We start from the raw sequence: 15,933 nt of genomic DNA, 5'->3' as shown, positions 1-15,933 counted from the left end.
AAGGAGGATGTGCAAGGTTAGGTTAAAGTTCAACGGCCTTCAGCCTTGCAGAGTCAAAATGGATTCAAGTCGGCGACTTTGGCCGTTGCCGAGCACAGCTGCAACTCAACCCGATGCTCTAAGCGGCCGCCTGGTACCACGCAGCCGAGTACAGTGCCAATAACCATGCAGTCGCCTCAGGCAATCGCGCTCTCGATGTCTCGTCTACATTAAAAAAAAAAAAAAAAAAAAAAAAGACACTCCTAAGAGCGCAAATTGAAGTCAAAGCGAAGGGTACCTGAATCTTCCCCGAGTAGCCGATATGGCAGACAAGCTGCGCAACTCCTTTCCCTAGCCTTGCTATCCTCTTCAGAAGGTTTATGCAGAGCGGAGAACTGAGTGTCGAGTCATAGCAAAAGGCTGTGCATTGCATTACAGATCGGAGACAGGACGGAGAAGAGTGCGCAAAAGGTGTCGGCGCGTGCCACATAAAGACTAAACGGGGCCCTTCGCCCGCCCTGACATCCAGATATCCGCCATCCCGATCTCTCTGCAAGGGAAAGATTAAGAAAGCCGACCACTTCAAGTGGCAACGAGGGAACATGGCAGGCAAGCTCAAGATCTACGGCAATATGGCCTCGCCATACTCGGATATCGTGCTGCTCACGGTCGCTGAGGGTGGCCTGAAGGACTATGACTATGTCAATGTTGACTTCCGGAAAGGTGCACATAAGGTATGTAACCGACATGGATGCCGTCCTCCTCCGTCGGACCGTCCCATAAAAGAAAGATAAGGGAAGAACAAAAGTGGAAGACAGCAACCAACGTCCCTTTGGCGCAGCATCCTAGCTTTCTCCTCATGAACCCGATGGGAAAATTCCCTGTTCTCACAACCCCGGAAGGAGACCATCTTTACGAGTCTCGCCCAATGGCGAAATACATCGCCACACGCTACAACGTCACAGATCTGCTCCCCGATACCAAGGATGCCTTGGCTCTCGCGCGATTCGAACAAGCTGTGTGCCTCGAGATGTGCTACTTCAACGCTCGCGCGTAAGAGCTTCTGTAACAATCGTACGGCAACCGCTTCCTCTTCGACCAGCCGGTGGACGAGGCCGCTGTCGCGAAGGCGAAATCCCAACTGGAGTCGCACCTGGACCTGTGCGAGCAATCCCTCAAGGCTGGCAAGCAGTACATGGCGGGCGACAGCTTCGGTCTGGCGGATATCTTCTATATTCCTGCTGTTGCGGAGCTGATTGATGTTGGACATGGAGACCTCATTACCAAACGGGAGATGGTTAATGATTGGTGGCAGAGGTGTCTAGCACGCCCGGCAACGGGGGATTATGTGCAGAACATTCCCAAGCCTGTGGACATGAAACAACCACTGGACCGAGCAAATTGAAACCAGCTCGGCTTGATTGGTTGTCTGAATAGGAGTGATCAGTGAGACATATGAGATCGACGATTAGTTAGCGTCTAGGGAAGAGAGAGCTGGTTGTACTTTTAGATTTCTTAATGAGAAACTCTGCTCCTTTCTTTCTTTCTTTCTTTCTTTTTTTTTTAATCGAAGACAAATCGTTAACAGGCGTCGTGTAACCCGATCGATCCAAGGATGTAGTCATTCCGGACATGGCCGTCCCTAAGGATCCACTTGTATTTAAGAGCTCTTCTTTTGTCTCCGTAGTGTCGTTGCAAATAATCACCGCCCTGATACGGCTATTGCACGGTAAGGAGACATCGAGGCTCCTGGAGCATCTCCAAGGCCAAAGTCACATTATCAATGCGAAAAGTTTGCCGTGCCCCCTACTATTATCTCATAATTAGGTGCAATCCAATTAGTATTGTGTCTCAGTATCTATAGTCTGTTTCCATCTTTTTATACGCCCCGTATGGCACTATACTCTCCAAAACTTAAAGACGCCGATCACCAACGAGTTGCTCCCTCTTCCAGCTTAAAAAAGCCCGATTTTCGTTTCTCCGCTTCCCATTTATCAACCCAAAGCTTCATCTTTTCTCTCGTCTTCCGACTACCCACATTCACGGTCGGTATAACTTTTCCAAGCCTCAGGGCACAGCAGAACATCGTCAATTCCCGGAATGAACTATGTTCACTATAAGGCACCCCAAAACATGAGCTTTGCTTGTTACTACCGCGCTGCGGAACGAGATCATTGACTGTAAAACGAGCCTTCCACGACTCAGATCGGAGAACGGTTGAAACCAACGGATTATCGATCATTCGACCAGCCGGCGGCCGATAGTTCCACCCCGTAGGTCTAAAGCCGACAATATGAGTAAAGTGGGGCTTGAAGGAGGATAGATATTCGGAGAGCGTATCGACACGAATCTCCATTAAGCTATGCATATGAACTTGCGCCTCCAAGGGGTCGCTGGTGAGCAGGCTGGATAGCTCGGGGTCTTCAAGGCAGGCACATATACGTTGTTTTGCAGCCGTTGCGAAGATCTTGCAATTTAACGCTTTGGCTATGCCTAGACAGATCCGCTCCTTGCCAATACTGTAGGTCCCAATGACAACAAGTAACCGTGGCTTGGGATTCCCACCGGCTTTGGCATTGTTGCCGGAGTTATCCTTCTCATTGAGATCTTCTCCATTCGCCTTACCGCGTTTCCAAATATCGTGATGACCAGGTTTGTTTTCATTCAAGCTCATACACATCCGAGCACAGGCGTTGACAACATCCTCCTGGCTCGGAAAGGCATATTTAGGGTTGAGATACGTGGTATCTAAGTAGCAAACATCGATGCGTTGCTGCTTAGGTTGCCCTGTCACCGGGTCCACGGCATCAGGCCTTATCAATGGGTGCTGGATATGGGCGGGAGAGGCTCTGAAATCACCACAGTGGAGGACACGTTGATATCTCCGAGCTTTCCCTTGCCCAAAAACCTTCTCAAATAAAAAAAGAGAGCTACCCGGACAATGATTCGCAGGGATCATCGTAACCCTTACCCCACCCGTCTCAGGAACCTCGAAGGGCTTTTCAAATTCAAGATCAACGATGAATTTTGGGTTGACTTTCAACTGCTGGCGGACAAGGTTTCCGGTGACCTTACTGCAATAAATAGGGCCGTGAGACCAATTCGAATTCAGCCCAATGTAATGATCACTATGAAAATGGCTGAGAAAGTATGCATTGCAACCCTCGACAGCGCCATAACGGAAAGCATCCACGCAAATCGAGAATCCTGGGAGGATCTTGTAAAAAGGACATGTCCTTTCGTAAGCCTGTTTGCCCCTGGAAGCTACTTCGTTGGCGGCTGCTGCAGCCCATGCTGCATCCTCTGCGTTGCCAGACATGATCTTTGAGAAAGCGGAAGACGACGTTGTGACCGTCGAGTTCACCGTAAACGGGCTTCTCTGCCCAGGACGTGACGTAACCTTGAGCTCTGCTCTTGATAGAGATGCCTTTGACACTTTCTTCGTCACTTCACTCTTCATCGTCCTTGGCAGAGGGGCAGAGTCCCCATCGAGGCATTGGTTGACGTGTAAGGAAGCCTCCTTCAAATATAAATGAGTCTCGTTATTGTCGTCACAGGAGCATATGAAATGAAACTTACAGAATCCGTTAAACCCCGGAGACTAGTTTGACATATTGGGCAAACCGCCACCTCTTCGTCATCGGGACATTCTTCAATAGGGCCGAAAGCATTGGCCTCCGCTAATTCAGTAAATTCACTTGGCTCCTCGGTGCCACTGCATTCCGAACCCATTCCCCTGCTGTCTTCATCGGAATCCTCGGAGACCTCCTCACTTTGACGTGGTTCACTGACTTTCATGGACTCGTTTCCAGCTGAGAAGCGATATCCGACTTCCAAGTCCGGTTGATTTTCGATTTCTGACTGTCTTGAAGATTGGCCGAGAAATCCGGGTTCACTCTCGCTATCTGAGTCAATCAAAAAAGGTCCCGTAAACCTAAGTTTTCCCGCTGGAGTAGCGCCTGCAGAATCCTTCGAGGTAGCGTCTCCTTGCGGGACGGTTGTGTCCTGATCTATAGTACCATTCACTTCACCGGGATCCAATTCGAAGCCGTCATACCCCACTTTGCGCTTCTTGACAGCTTTACCGTTTTCATGGTACCTATCCTCTCCAGCGCCATATAAGATGGCGTTATCCGCAGCTCCGGTGCCTGCCCAGAAACCATCCGGAGACGCTGATCTTTCCCTGTCAGAAAACGCCTGCGTGTCCGTCGTAGCACCGTTATTGTCCCTTGCCCTAACGTCCTCAACAAACAGACTCTCAAACTCTTCCACTTCTGTATTCACAGAATCGTTGAGCGACAATGGTCGAGAGGTGCTACTCCGTCGCTGCGAGATGTACTGCGTGATCCGGTTCTGTGATGAAACCGGCTTGGGCGGCGTTTCCGCTTTGTTGAAGAACTGAAGAATACTGGTATTTCGCCTGACGGAAGGTTTTCTGGAGCCGATCCTGATCGATTGGCGAGCAGGTGGTTTGTTCGGACGGAAAAACGGTGAGGCGGAGGGTGGCATGGCTGGCACACTTTCTTCTGGAGGGAGGGGGCGGTAAAATACAAATCGTTGGGGGAAGGGGGTGTCGGTACCATTTCTTCTTGGAGACTATACGAGTTGAAATGCTAATGGAACATGCCTGTTTTTGCAGAGAGAATCCATTCCCGTCACGTCGAAGAATGGATCGCCGTCCGATCAAGAGACACGACAAAACACGCCGCGGGCAGTCACGAGGTCACGTGGTTTTAATTGCTTCCCTCAGCAACGGATGAGTTTGGAGACCCGGCAACGCAGTGACGGAGGATTCCGAAGTTCGCATTGTTACTATGTAGGTTTTAAAATGACTTGGCCAGTTTAAAAATAAGCTATCGATATGGCAGTAATCTTTTGAAATTTTAATGCCATCACTCCAAGCCCCACGGCTACGTATGTGTGGACGTATGTATATATTATATGCCAATGGATCTGTGGTACCGGCGGCCACTATGCCAGCGAAACATCACCTCATGCTGTAACATGTCATTAGCATAGACGTACGCAAGCACGTCTGTATTCTCATCTGTGAAGCGCTCCGAATTTTCAACTCTGAGATCGACGGTGTGTGCTTCTGTAATTCGTTTCGCGATAACGTCGTTTCGTTCCTTTTGGGCATAACTTCAACCTCCGGGGAGGGAAGCTTTTGCGCCATATTCCACCTAAAGAAAAAAGAAAAAAACAACGAAAAAAAAAAAAAATATATGCAATCGTGAAATCGAAACGATCATCTCGCTTTATTCGCCTGACTTGCAGCCTCTAAACATCACGAACAAAATGGTCAGCCATCAATCTCCCGAGTTCCGCATCGTCAGTACCAAAAAGGTGTTTTTGTAAAAACGCACCTCTCCTAGTTGCATCTTCCAGCAGTCCTCTGTCCACAGCCTCCTGCGGCAGGACGATATATCTCACCACACTGCCGCGTATAAAGATATTTTTCACGCTAGAAAGATGAGGGTATTTGTCCAGGTCAATGACCTCAATATCATCGAGCTTGATGTTCAAGTACTGATCGACACTCTTGAGGATGCCGCGGATGCGGATATCATTCTTGAGCTCGATGATAACGGTATGGTTCGTGAGGGTTTTGAAGAAGCTGTATTACAACCTTGATATGTCAGCTGTCTACTCAATGAGTTCGCTGTTGAGGGGAGGTGAAGAAAGGACAAAGTCTTAACCTGAAAAAGAGCATGGTGACTGATGTTTTTGCCGGTGTGCGCTCTCTCAAACGCCCAGGTACCGCGGGAGAGGAGGAGAAGGAATGGAGGGAAGGAGGGAGAGAATAATGAGTAAGCGACACGTAGTTTCCACCGGAATCTCAACAGTTATGTGAACGTCGCGCCCAGCAACTTGAGTGAAAGCGGGAGTTGATATTCGGGAGAGCTTCCAACAATGCGCGGACGGAAATTTGTCGGCCCGAAAGCTGCCTGCCATCCAATCCGCCCAAGCCTCTAACACTCCAGCCAGGTGTAACTGGCATCCTCCATCCACTTTCTTTCGGTTCTACCAAGCAATCTACCAGATACGTATTAAGATAGAGGCAAGCAACAGACATTGGTGGATTACGTAGATAGGGATAGACGTTTGTTGTGCGAATTTAAGAAGATACAATGCCTTCCATGACAGATATATCTCTCCTTACAGAGTAGACATTTGCAGATCTCGCAGCTCCTTTCCTTCGTGCGCTTTCTTCTTTTTTTTTTTTTTTTTTTTTTTTTTTTCCGTCGTTGGTGGAATTTACAGCAGAGAATGCCTTCGATAGTCGAGTGGGACTCTAAGTTAAAGCCAGAAGGGACACAACAATCTAAGCCTAGCTTACAGTGGGCATTATTAACGTACACGAGGCATCGCCAAAGGCAGCATGATGGACTTTCAAACATATTATCTTTGCTTAAATCAGATCATAGGACAAGAAAACTCAACAAAGGAAAAGGATCAAGAGTCTACGATGTCTGCTTTTTCTTAGGCTTCATAGCCCATCCACTCAAGCATCTCCACCCAGCACCGCACTTCCTCCCCTCATCAATAACCGCAGCCGTCTCATCAAGCAACTTATGATTATCGCGGCCCATCTCCATCTGCAATTTCAACATCCACTGCTCCCACATCCAGCCGCCAAACAGGCCGGAAGTACTGGCGATGTCCGCAGTACTTCCCATTAGCTCAGCAGTATCCGGTGAGGATGGTGTCTTTATCCCAGGGACCTGAGCATGTTCGTTATACGGCGCTCCCATGGGCAGGAACAGCCAAGCCCGTTTGAGGTCTCCGAAATTTGCCTTGCGGAGCCTCGACAAGAACGCCTTTGTCGGCGCAGGATCGTAACCGCGGGTCTTGAGGTTGAATCCGAACTCGACGGATGTTGCAGACCCATATGTCCCGGCACGAACGATTTCAGAGTCCATCAGGAAGAACTCGAGATATCCACCCGGTTTCAAGCAGCGGAGACATTCTTTCAGGCACATGTCGACTTCATCATCGCGCGCGCCGACCGGCCGAGAAGACTTTAATAACATGTGCAGGGACCGGGCCGAAATGAGGTCGAATTGGTTATCCTTGAACGGAAGTTTCCAGAGGCAAGGAACAGGTATATGTTGGTAATTAGGAGGTGCCTCCACTGGACTCACTGCTTGATCCTTTGTCACGGCGGTGAAGACCTCGACGTTGGGATATTCGTTCGCAAGATGCCATCCCCACTCGCATGCCGACTGACCTCCAAGGTCGAGAGCTTTAACTCGACGCTTTCCAGGAGTTCCCGGCTGGCCCGGTGGAGCAGCTTCTGCCATTCGCTTTGCCGCCGGGCTAGGTACCAGGGGACCACCGTTGAGAAACTTCAGTGCCTCGATAGCCCAGGCTGAAGCGCGAAGTTGTACCAAGGCATCCTGCTCCTTCTCAACATTTGAAAACATGACTTGCTCCTGAAGAACTGATGTAAGTTTGGAATTACGTGGTGCCTGGGCGAAGGGCCCTCGGTACGGAGGGCGAACCGGGTTGTTCAATTCATATTTGCCCGCAACATGATCAACATGTTTCGCAGGCATACTTAGACGGGCAGCCTGCATGGCTTCAAACCGGAAGTTGCTATGGAGGAAAGCATCAGCGTTCTGTGACCTTTGCTGAACATGCTTAAAACCGAGATAAAACGTGGGTTCTTTTGTTGGCAAAGGTTTGCTCGGGGGCTCCGAAAGCAGTTTTGTGGAGCGTTCCGAGTATTTAGTCGAATCTATGTGATCGGCAGTTGGCTTGGTTTCACCCACTTTCCCACTTGCCGCACTTCCTAGCGATTCTTGAACGGCGCCATTAAGGCGTTTGTCCTCGATTCCTGTTAGATATGCCGACTGAGTAGCCAGCCAAAGGGTGGTGCGATCAAGGTTGGACATAGAATGAGCTTTTAAAGCTTTCGCGTAGGTCGCATCATAATCATTGTCGTTGTTTGCGTTGTTGTTGTTGTCGGGCCCGTCACGAACTCCTTCGCGTTGCGCTTCTTCGGCAAATTCTGCTGGGATTTTTCTTGCAGTTGGTGGGCCTGATACCAGTGCTTTCGCAGTGGGAGGGCCTTCCGTGCCATCATCCGGGCATTCGACAACTTGCTCGACGATTGTATTTCCTTGCGGATCCCACGGCAAGTCGTAAAATTTCTCAGCCATAGCCGACGTGGGCGTGTTTGCACTTGAAAAACACCATGTTTTCCGGGCTTGTCCCTTGAGGGAGGCAAAGAAACCACCGGGAGAGGGCACACTCAACGAGGTGAACGAGGATCCCGAATAGGCCGACGCAGACAAGGGATCGCCAGGATCCTTGTAACGCATGTGAGATAGCAGCTCGTGCATTTCTTTCGCTTCTCCCACTTCTGAGGGCGGTCTGCTTTGAAAACGGTCTGAATTCACCTCGAAGCGTTGGAGGGCAGCCAGCGCGGCAACAGGAAGCTGCAATCCTCTGTTGCTTTCCACGGACGGCGCGGCATCCGACTCACACACCGAAGACGAACCATCCTCGACGGCATGGGCTGGAATACGCGGGAAGTTCCCAAGGAAAGCACTCCAGTCTTCAGGTGCGTCCAGCTGGACATCAAGCCGTGGGCTGGCTGAAGCGCTCGCGGATCGGGAAGGGTGTCCAGACTCCAGATTGCCACGCACTCGTAACCTCTGTTCGCCCCAATTGACATCAGGTACATCAGCCAGATCAGGGGTTTGCGGGGTACTGAACGTTGAGGGTCTATCGGACACCTCGCTGGCACTTCCAGCCAGAGATGGCGGAGCAGCGATCTTAGGGACGTTTTGAGGCAGCTTGGCGAGGGCTAGAGGAGAAACGGGGATCTTGGGCGGCGGAGTAGGAGGAAGAGGTGAGGATTTGGCACCGACCTTGGACGATGGAATGTACAGCGTAGGGAACGTCCGTCGACGGCTATCCTTGGAGATGCTGCTTGCATCAGAGACCGTGAACGAGCTGTTTGACCCCGTTTCAGCCTGGCTCGACAAGGAGGGACAGCTTTCACGGTCCGATTCATCCGTTGCGTCATACAGGTCGTCGAAATGGTCCCGGTGCCGTGCCCGACAGTCCGTTGAACAGGAAGCCCTCCTCGAGGAGGAGATCGAAAAGCGATTCCCATCTCCGTGCTGTGCCAGCGGAGAGGATCCATGGGCACCAGCGCCACGAGGATGTATCTTAGCCTTGGCCCTGGAGGAGTTGTCGTAGCGTTGGCGGTGGCTCTGGCCATCCGTGATGATTCTATGCAAGCTGCGTCCGATATAGTTGCCTCGGGCCTCCTGCGAATCTTCCATTATAGTATTAAGCGATCCTTCGGCTCGAACCTGCCGAGAAAGCGAAGGCAAGCGAACCAGACGAAAGCAGCAGATCAACGGCAACGAAGATATAATCACATAGCTCAAACAGCATACAATCGTTAGACAAACGTTCAACATTAAAAAAAAAAAAAAAAAAAGGGAAAAAGCAAAAAACTACAAGCACGAATAGAAAAAAACTGAAGATCAACAGCCTTTCAACAGAGGGAACACAATGCCACCGTGAGGGTGAATCGAGCTCCTCTGTTAAAAGGCGAAGAACGCAGGTGGAGATTCGCGAAAATCTCCACCCGAACCTAGACAAGACGAAGAAATAGAAAAAAGAATAGGAAGAAACACAAAAAAAGAAGAATAAAAGAAGCAAAACGGAGAAGGGGCAAAAAGGGTCAAAACGATAAATATCAAGGCAGAAGTGGTACAGCGTAGATCGTAGACGATTCTACAGCATAACAGGAACATAAGATCCAACCTCAGCGCTCATCGGCTGGGCCTGCATGAATGATGCATGATCAAAGTAGGATGATGAATCGAAAGGATTCAAAGCTGCGTTGGCAAACCCTTGATAGCCACCTCCCGTGCTCTCGTCCCACTCGAGTGGCGAGTTGGTGAACTCCTCAAACTCGAACGCGAGCTCTTGCGTCACGTCGTTGGGCTCTTCGACCGGCGAGGAGGTGTGCGAGTCGAAGGTGGTCTGGACGGCCGGCGAATCGGACCCTTGGCCGTCGCTGGGGTCGAGGCTCGAGGTGTCGGATATCCTTCGCCGGCCGAGAAGTTCGGCCTCCTCCGAGGTGATGTCGTTGTCGAGGAGGACCCGTGCGTTGTCCACCACGATCTCTTCGCGCTGCTCCATCCAGTGCTTGAGCACATCCATCGAGGGCGTGGTGCCGCCTCCCTTCCCACCACGCTTCTCGCTGTCCTTGCCTCTTCCACCGCGCCCGCGTTGGCAGGGGTTGAAGTGCGTGCGTCGAAGGTGAGCTGCTGCGTTATAGTTGGCGCCATATCGCTTGCCGTTGCGACACGCCTTGCAGTTGGCAAGGAACTTCTTGTCTGGGGAGATGTCAACACACACCCAGACCCTCCGCACGACGGCATGTACACGTTCAACGTGTCTTCTCAGCTCATGCTCGCCGTGAAAGCCGTCAGGCTGTTCATTGCAGTATTTACAGTAGGTCTTCGGTCGTGAAGGCCGCTGGACAGATGCCTTGGGGATGGCCGCAACTTCTCGAGAAGTGCCGTCTTCTGACGCGATGATTATTTTATGCTCCAGAACATTATTTGGCTGCATCTTCGCAGGCTTTGGTGCGATCTTCTGTGTGCCTTGCACAATTTGCTCTCGAGTCCTCCGCCGAGCCCGAGTCTCGCTTGAGGCTACCGAGTTTGCACTTTGACTCGATAGAGAATGCTTCATCTCGGTGGATGAAGGTGAAGAAGAAGAAGAGCAAGAAGCAGAAGAAGCACAACGATTCAAAGGAGAAACAGCATGACGAAAGAAGTCAGACCCGGATTCAGGCAGTGACTGAGAAAACTGAACATGATGCATGTTACGAGAATGAAACTGGGAAATAGGAGAAGAAGAAGAGTTAAGGCAATAACTGGCGTCATTGTAATGACCAAATGACTGCGCATTGAAACTTGCTGACAACTGAGCATCTGGAAAATCCAGATTTTCGAGAAATGATCTGTTCGAGTCGAACCTGATCATATCCATTCCTCCACACAGCGAGTCTGATGTCAGACTCCGAGTCATCTGAAGTGACTCTGTCCCCACGGTCAACTGACCTTGATCTTGCGAGTCGAGAACCAATGCGTCCGCCGGGATGGTGTGATCCATGTCGATCTCGATGGGGCTACTGGACGATCCAGAAGCCTGGCCGCCGTGGGTGGGAGCAGCGAAACCGTCCAAACCGCTTTGCGAGAAGTCCGTTGAGACAGTCTGGGACTGCTGGAGGGGAGAAGGAGCCGCTTGGGCTGGGAAAAAGGCCAATCCCTCCGTCGACTGCGAGGGAACAGCTGACACTTGTTGGTTCCAAGATTTGCGAGAGCCGGATGCTGTGCCAGTCTTCCGAGATGAGTTCCCTGTCCGAGACCGTGTTGATGACTGTCGAGCAAGTTGAGAGCGAACAGAAGATGAAGAGCTAGAGGACGATCGGGTCACGGAGTAAGGCTCCGGGGTCTACAGCCACAGTTAATCTCCCAAAGGGGGTAAAGAGGAGTGGGAACGAAGACAGCTCGAAGGGAGCTATAACCAAGGACGTGGAAAGGTGGAAACCTACGGTAGCTCGTCGTTTCGTTGGGGGAGATCCAGGAGGCAAAGTGCGAGGAACGTCATCCCCAGTCCGTTTTCCCAAAAAGCGAGGCCCACCGATTCCATCCTGTGTGCTGAGTCTGGAGCCGCTGGCGGCGGCGGAGGCAGTCGGTCCACAGATGAAGTGGCTGAGTTGCTGGGTCCAGAGTTGCTGTCTCTTCGATTCCGAGAGATTCGAATGTTGCGTCCAAAAGAGATCTCTGGCCGATGATAGTAGCTGATCGGAATTGACGTTGAGAGCCATGTTGAAGCTGTCTTCAAGGGAAGATAAAACCAAAATAGATGCTCCAGTTGTTGGTCTCAGGTCCGGTCGAGTTCTAGTCACAGTCGCAGTCCGATTTAACTCAAGGTAATCTGAGGCATACAGAAGAGTGATGTTGAAAGTAAAATGGGGACGTGCTCATACAGGAGCTTGAATGAGAACAATAAAATATATATATATATATATATAAAATATGAGAAGGTATGAGTGGTAATTTAAAATCTCAATGATTCGTGCAGTGTGATAAGTTGAGCGATAAGTTCAGTGATGGGGGGAAGAAAGAGAGAGAGAGAGAAAAAAAAAAGGGGAGAGAGAGAAGTGGGAGTTGAGGGCTTTATTGAAAGACGCACAACGCGGCAGGACAAGACTAACCCGACAGGGAATTTCAGATGGGCACTGCTGACCACCAACATGGCCGTCGAGTTGCGAACCCACGGCCGGGTTTGAAACGCCAAACGGGCCAGGAGGTCCAGGATGAGTCGGACAGGTGAAGAGGATTCTCCGCCTGGTATCCAACCAATCGCGGAGACCACTCAACGAACCACACGGATGCTTTTTCTGCCAGGAGACCTTGTCGATGAGACGAATTAGAAGCCGAAGAAATACACCATCAGGGTGTGCCAGGTCTGATCCCGTTCTCGATGAGCGGGAAGACAGATCACAGACCAGGCCAAAGGCCGTCCTGAGCCCACGGCCAAGAGCGGGCAGAAGAAAGGCCGTCCGACGGCACAGGCTCGGGTGACGAGAAAGGCTGTGCAGCTGGAGGTTGGCCGCGGAGCTGGTCGCAGTCGACGGCCGTAGCGGCTGCACGCCGCTCGCCAATCGCCCGCCCGCCTCAAAGTGAGGCAGCCTCACAGATCGAGCCTCCAGCGAAATCGGGCGCTGGGCGAGCGCTTGGCTGCAGGACGTGGCCGCAAGTCGTGTGGACACCTGCAGCCGGCCGCCAGTAAGATCAGATCACCCTGCGACGAAAAACCAGCGTCGTTGGGCTTGGACTTGGGCGTGGTCTCGGCGGTGCATCTCGGCAAAAACGAAGGCAATCTCTCGTCCAAGGCTCACACATTCATCTCACCCACTCCAGAAATTCCGCTCTCACTTCAGGATGGATGAATGTACGAGGCCACTGGCTTCTTTGTTTTTCCTTTTTCCCTCCTCCAACGAATTCTTGATGGCCCCTCTGTGAGCCTCTGATGAGACTTCGGTCGAGTCTCGGTTCTCCAGGAAAGCCAAAAGGCACTTTATTCTCGTATTCATGCATGCAGCGTCGACCAGCCCCAATGAGGGGCTCATTCTCTCATGCACCTGAGATAACACTGCCTCTCAGTGATGCCACGTTGCTCCAATGGGCCCGCCACTCCGCAACACCCTCTCCCCGGTTGAAAGCAGGGAGAATAATTCCGGCTTCCCCTTCAAATTCTCCCCCCGCCCCATCGGCCGCGTGAGCAGCGGTGTGTGGCCGTATGAATAATCCACTCACGTGATTATCGTGCCAACGCCGAAGGTCCCAGACGGGAGGGTGACTGGCGCAGCAGTATCTTCGGACGCTATTCTGGGGGAAATGGAGTCGTCTGGAGCAGAACCACGAGATGCATGCTACTCTCTGTCTGTCCAACCTCCTTCATCCAATGCAGGGGCGCCTGCATGTGCTTTGTGACTGTTTCAGGAATCTCGATTGTCCATTGCTGGCACATATCTTCCGTCTTGGCCTCTTCACAGGACCACCGCGGCACAGAATTTGGAAAAGATGTTCTGAATGTGAACATCCTTTTAATTGGGCGATACGGAGGACTGGACAGTGAGACTTCAAGAGGAGGAGGCAAATGATCTCCCAAGTGGTAAACGGCTAAAAGAACACTTGCCATCCGATCGTCTTTTGTCTGCCCAAAGGTGGGCCATTCTTCGGTCAAAAAGCTCAAATTAAATGTCCTTGCTGGTGCAGGAACTTTCTCCCGAAACCATGGAATACCCAAACCAGGTTGCCAGGTCCATCTCCTACCCGTCATTCGTCATCATCTTGCCTCCAACAATTGTTGCACCACGAATGTGCAGATGCAAGCCCACACAGAGGCACTCCCGCGCGGATAATCTTATAAACCATACTGGGTCTCGAACCGAAGTGGTGGACACATCAACCGCTTCCGCATCAGCTTGAACTCAAGATCAGCGGGGTCACCAGTGGACCGTGCCACTTCCGGCCCTCTCGTGACCTTTCGAGCCAGCAATGCGCCGCTGGCTACTCTGTATTTTGAAATCAAATACATACTTCGCATGGAGACCTCAACCCATCCTTTTGGTGCCATTGTTGGCGTGAAATTCATACACTCATCCAATATCATATGCCCCGCTTCGTACGAACGTACAGCTGGGCGGACAGCCCAGAATATTCCAGAGACACGTATTTCCCAATCCCTTATCACCCTCCTGGCTATGTCCATGAGCAGTCGCAGAAGAGAAAGCTCGGTCCCAGAGCACCTTGCCGTAGACTTACTTTTGCCCAACTTCCAAATCCGCTTCCCTTCACCGCTCCGAGCCCATCCAGGGACAGACCAATGACGTAATAGCTGGTCTCTATTGCTTAGTCATCGATTGCTGAAATGCAGAGCTCCAAAACAGCTTGCATCGTACGTCGTCCACGACGAAACACACGAGATCGAACCTGAGATACCTATCGCTGAGGCCGAGCAAGCCTCAAATTCATCAAGTTATGCCGGACCAAACCCCCTCATATTCCTTTGACGACTCCACCCTCTACCTTTTCACCTCCCTCACAGCTGGCTCCTCACATATCATCACCGCTACTTCAAGATTAGAAACTATCCTGAAAGCCAACAAGATCGGCTTTCGAGCCATCGATGTCGCCACAGATGACAAAGCCCGAATGTTGTGGGGACGCCGGTCAAAGGGAAGGAAATTACCCGGGCTAGTGAGGTACGGGAACATTGTTGGTGTCAGTATCAACCCCCCTCCTCCCCTCCCCCTTCCCACCTGCAGGAGACGAACCCACCTTGATGAAACGAGCCATCCGGGATATATGAATCGTCCCATTTGGCAGTATGCTAAACTTGGTCAAAACGAACAGGACATCGTGCAAATCGAGGAATGGAACGAATACGGCGAACTCAAGGACCAACTTCGAGGGGATCCGACCTCAGCGGCGCTCGCGGCGGCGGACATCTCACCAGTTCCCTCCAGCACAAACACCCCCTCCAATAAACCACCATCAGCAACACTCGTTCCACCGTCCACCACCTCATCCTCTCCACATATCCAGATTGTGGGAACCCCTTCACGCACACCCTCGGCCCAGTCGAAGCAGGCAGAGCGCCTGACGCTGGCTCTCAAGCAGGCAAGCGAAGAAGCCGCCGCAAAGGCAAAGGAAAACACGCGCACCAAGTTGAATGCGGTGTCTCCATCATCTACACAAGGCGCGGAACAGGCAGCGGCGGAGATGACTACTTCTACTACTACTACTACAGGTGAGAAGAAGCCAGCTGTCAAAACGGAAGCAGAAGGTTTAAAGCCAGAAGTGGGATCACAGTCAACAATGAAGTCTGAAGAGAAGAGGGAGGGGGGAGGGCCCTCTCCTTCCCCGCTTCAGGATGATGCAGAGGAGAAAGAGAAACAAGATGCCAAAGACACAGATAGTGGCGAGAAAGAGGCAAGCAATGATGACAACAAGTAGGCCCTCGTGACAGCACGCAGTTGAAAAAAGGGAAGTGTGGAATGGAAGTATGTTGTATGTGCACCATGGACATATTCCTCAAACTATTATGTGCACAGGCGTACTCCGTATTATTCCTTTAATTAATAATGAATATCAAATGATAACACTGGCATTGCTGGAATGCCCATCATGACCATCATATATCGGTATCCTTTTTTTCTCCCTGCCTGAAGAAACAACTCGTTCTCATAAATCATAAAGCGAGGCAGGAGGGGGGAAACAAAGAAAAAAGTAAAAAAAAAAAAAAAAAAAAAAAAAAAAAAAGGAAAAAAAAGAAAAGAAAAGAAAAGAAAAAGAAAAAGTATCTATATATCTTTTCTATAAGGCTATGTTATACACTGCT

At 51.0% G+C, this 15,933-nt stretch overlaps 5 protein-coding genes across 5 annotated transcripts; 2 read left to right on the top strand and 3 right to left on the bottom strand.

Moving 5' to 3' along the window:
- Window positions 1–207: 207 nt before the first annotated feature.
- D8B26_001780 (uncharacterized protein) lies at window positions 208–1,384 on the top strand (the record flags this gene model as incomplete). The annotated part of the gene is made up of 3 exons (XM_066123631.1): window positions 208–713; window positions 821–997; window positions 1,082–1,384. The coding sequence occupies exons 1-3, from the start codon at window positions 582–584 to the stop codon at window positions 1,382–1,384; spliced, it is 612 nt and encodes a 203-aa protein (XP_065979706.1). The 5' UTR covers window positions 208–581.
- A 522-nt stretch (window positions 1,385–1,906) lies between these two features.
- D8B26_001779 (uncharacterized protein) lies at window positions 1,907–4,488 on the bottom strand (the record flags this gene model as incomplete). The annotated part of the gene is made up of 2 exons (XM_003065751.2): window positions 1,907–3,499; window positions 3,559–4,488. 2 exons carry the CDS (start codon window positions 4,486–4,488, stop codon window positions 1,907–1,909), a joined length of 2,523 nt encoding a protein of 840 aa, XP_003065797.2.
- A 308-nt stretch (window positions 4,489–4,796) lies between these two features.
- On the bottom strand, window positions 4,797–5,848 carry LSM2 (U6 snRNA-associated Sm-like protein LSm2). The gene is made up of 3 exons (XM_003065750.2): window positions 5,679–5,848; window positions 5,346–5,596; window positions 4,797–5,259 (listed from the first exon to the last, which is right to left on the bottom strand). Exons 1-3 carry the CDS (start codon window positions 5,690–5,692, stop codon window positions 5,228–5,230), a joined length of 297 nt encoding a protein of 98 aa, XP_003065796.2. The 5' UTR covers window positions 5,693–5,848; the 3' UTR covers window positions 4,797–5,227.
- Window positions 5,849–6,400: 552 nt separating this feature from the next.
- On the bottom strand, window positions 6,401–11,946 carry D8B26_001777 (uncharacterized protein). The gene is made up of 3 exons (XM_003065748.2): window positions 11,573–11,946; window positions 9,769–11,472; window positions 6,401–9,308 (listed from the first exon to the last, which is right to left on the bottom strand). Exons 1-3 carry the CDS (start codon window positions 11,846–11,848, stop codon window positions 6,444–6,446), a joined length of 4,845 nt encoding a protein of 1,614 aa, XP_003065794.2. The 5' UTR covers window positions 11,849–11,946; the 3' UTR covers window positions 6,401–6,443.
- Window positions 11,947–14,128: 2,182 nt separating this feature from the next.
- Window positions 14,129–15,755, top strand: D8B26_001776 (uncharacterized protein). Its single transcript, XM_066123630.1, has 2 exons — window positions 14,129–14,813; window positions 14,946–15,755. Exons 1-2 carry the CDS (start codon window positions 14,571–14,573, stop codon window positions 15,546–15,548), a joined length of 846 nt encoding a protein of 281 aa, XP_065979705.1. The 5' UTR covers window positions 14,129–14,570; the 3' UTR covers window positions 15,549–15,755.
- The last annotated feature ends 178 nt before the right edge of the window (window positions 15,756–15,933 follow it).

The sequence above is a fragment of the Coccidioides posadasii genome, chromosome 1, assembly GCF_018416015.2.
Source record: "Coccidioides posadasii str. Silveira chromosome 1, complete sequence".
NCBI lineage: Eukaryota > Fungi > Ascomycota > Eurotiomycetes > Onygenales > Onygenaceae > Coccidioides > Coccidioides posadasii.
The sequence above is the reverse complement of the archived record's forward strand: the minus strand, read 5'-3'. Positions and strand labels throughout refer to the sequence as shown.

Excerpts from the sequence above, each read along its gene's own strand:
- LSM2 (XM_003065750.2), bottom strand. Across the intron at positions 5,260-5,345 it reads GGAAGATGCAACTAGGAGAG|AGGCTGCAAGTCAGGCGAAT; the intron begins GTGCGTTTTTAC and ends CGTGATGTTTAG.
- D8B26_001777 (XM_003065748.2), bottom strand. The coding sequence starts at position 11,848 with ATGGCTCTCAACGTCAATTCCGATCAGCTACTATCATCGGCCAGAGAT. Across the intron at positions 11,473-11,572 it reads CAACGAAACGACGAGCTACC|ACCCCGGAGCCTTACTCCGT; the intron begins GTAGGTTTCCAC and ends CTGTGGCTGTAG. Across the intron at positions 9,309-9,768 it reads CCCAGCCGATGAGCGCTGAG|GTTCGAGCCGAAGGATCGCT; the intron begins GTTGGATCTTAT and ends CTTTCTCGGCAG.
- D8B26_001776 (XM_066123630.1), top strand. The coding sequence starts at position 14,571 with ATGCCGGACCAAACCCCCTCATATTCCTTTGACGACTCCACCCTCTAC. Across the intron at positions 14,814-14,945 it reads GGTACGGGAACATTGTTGGT|GACATCGTGCAAATCGAGGA; the intron begins GTCAGTATCAAC and ends CAAAACGAACAG.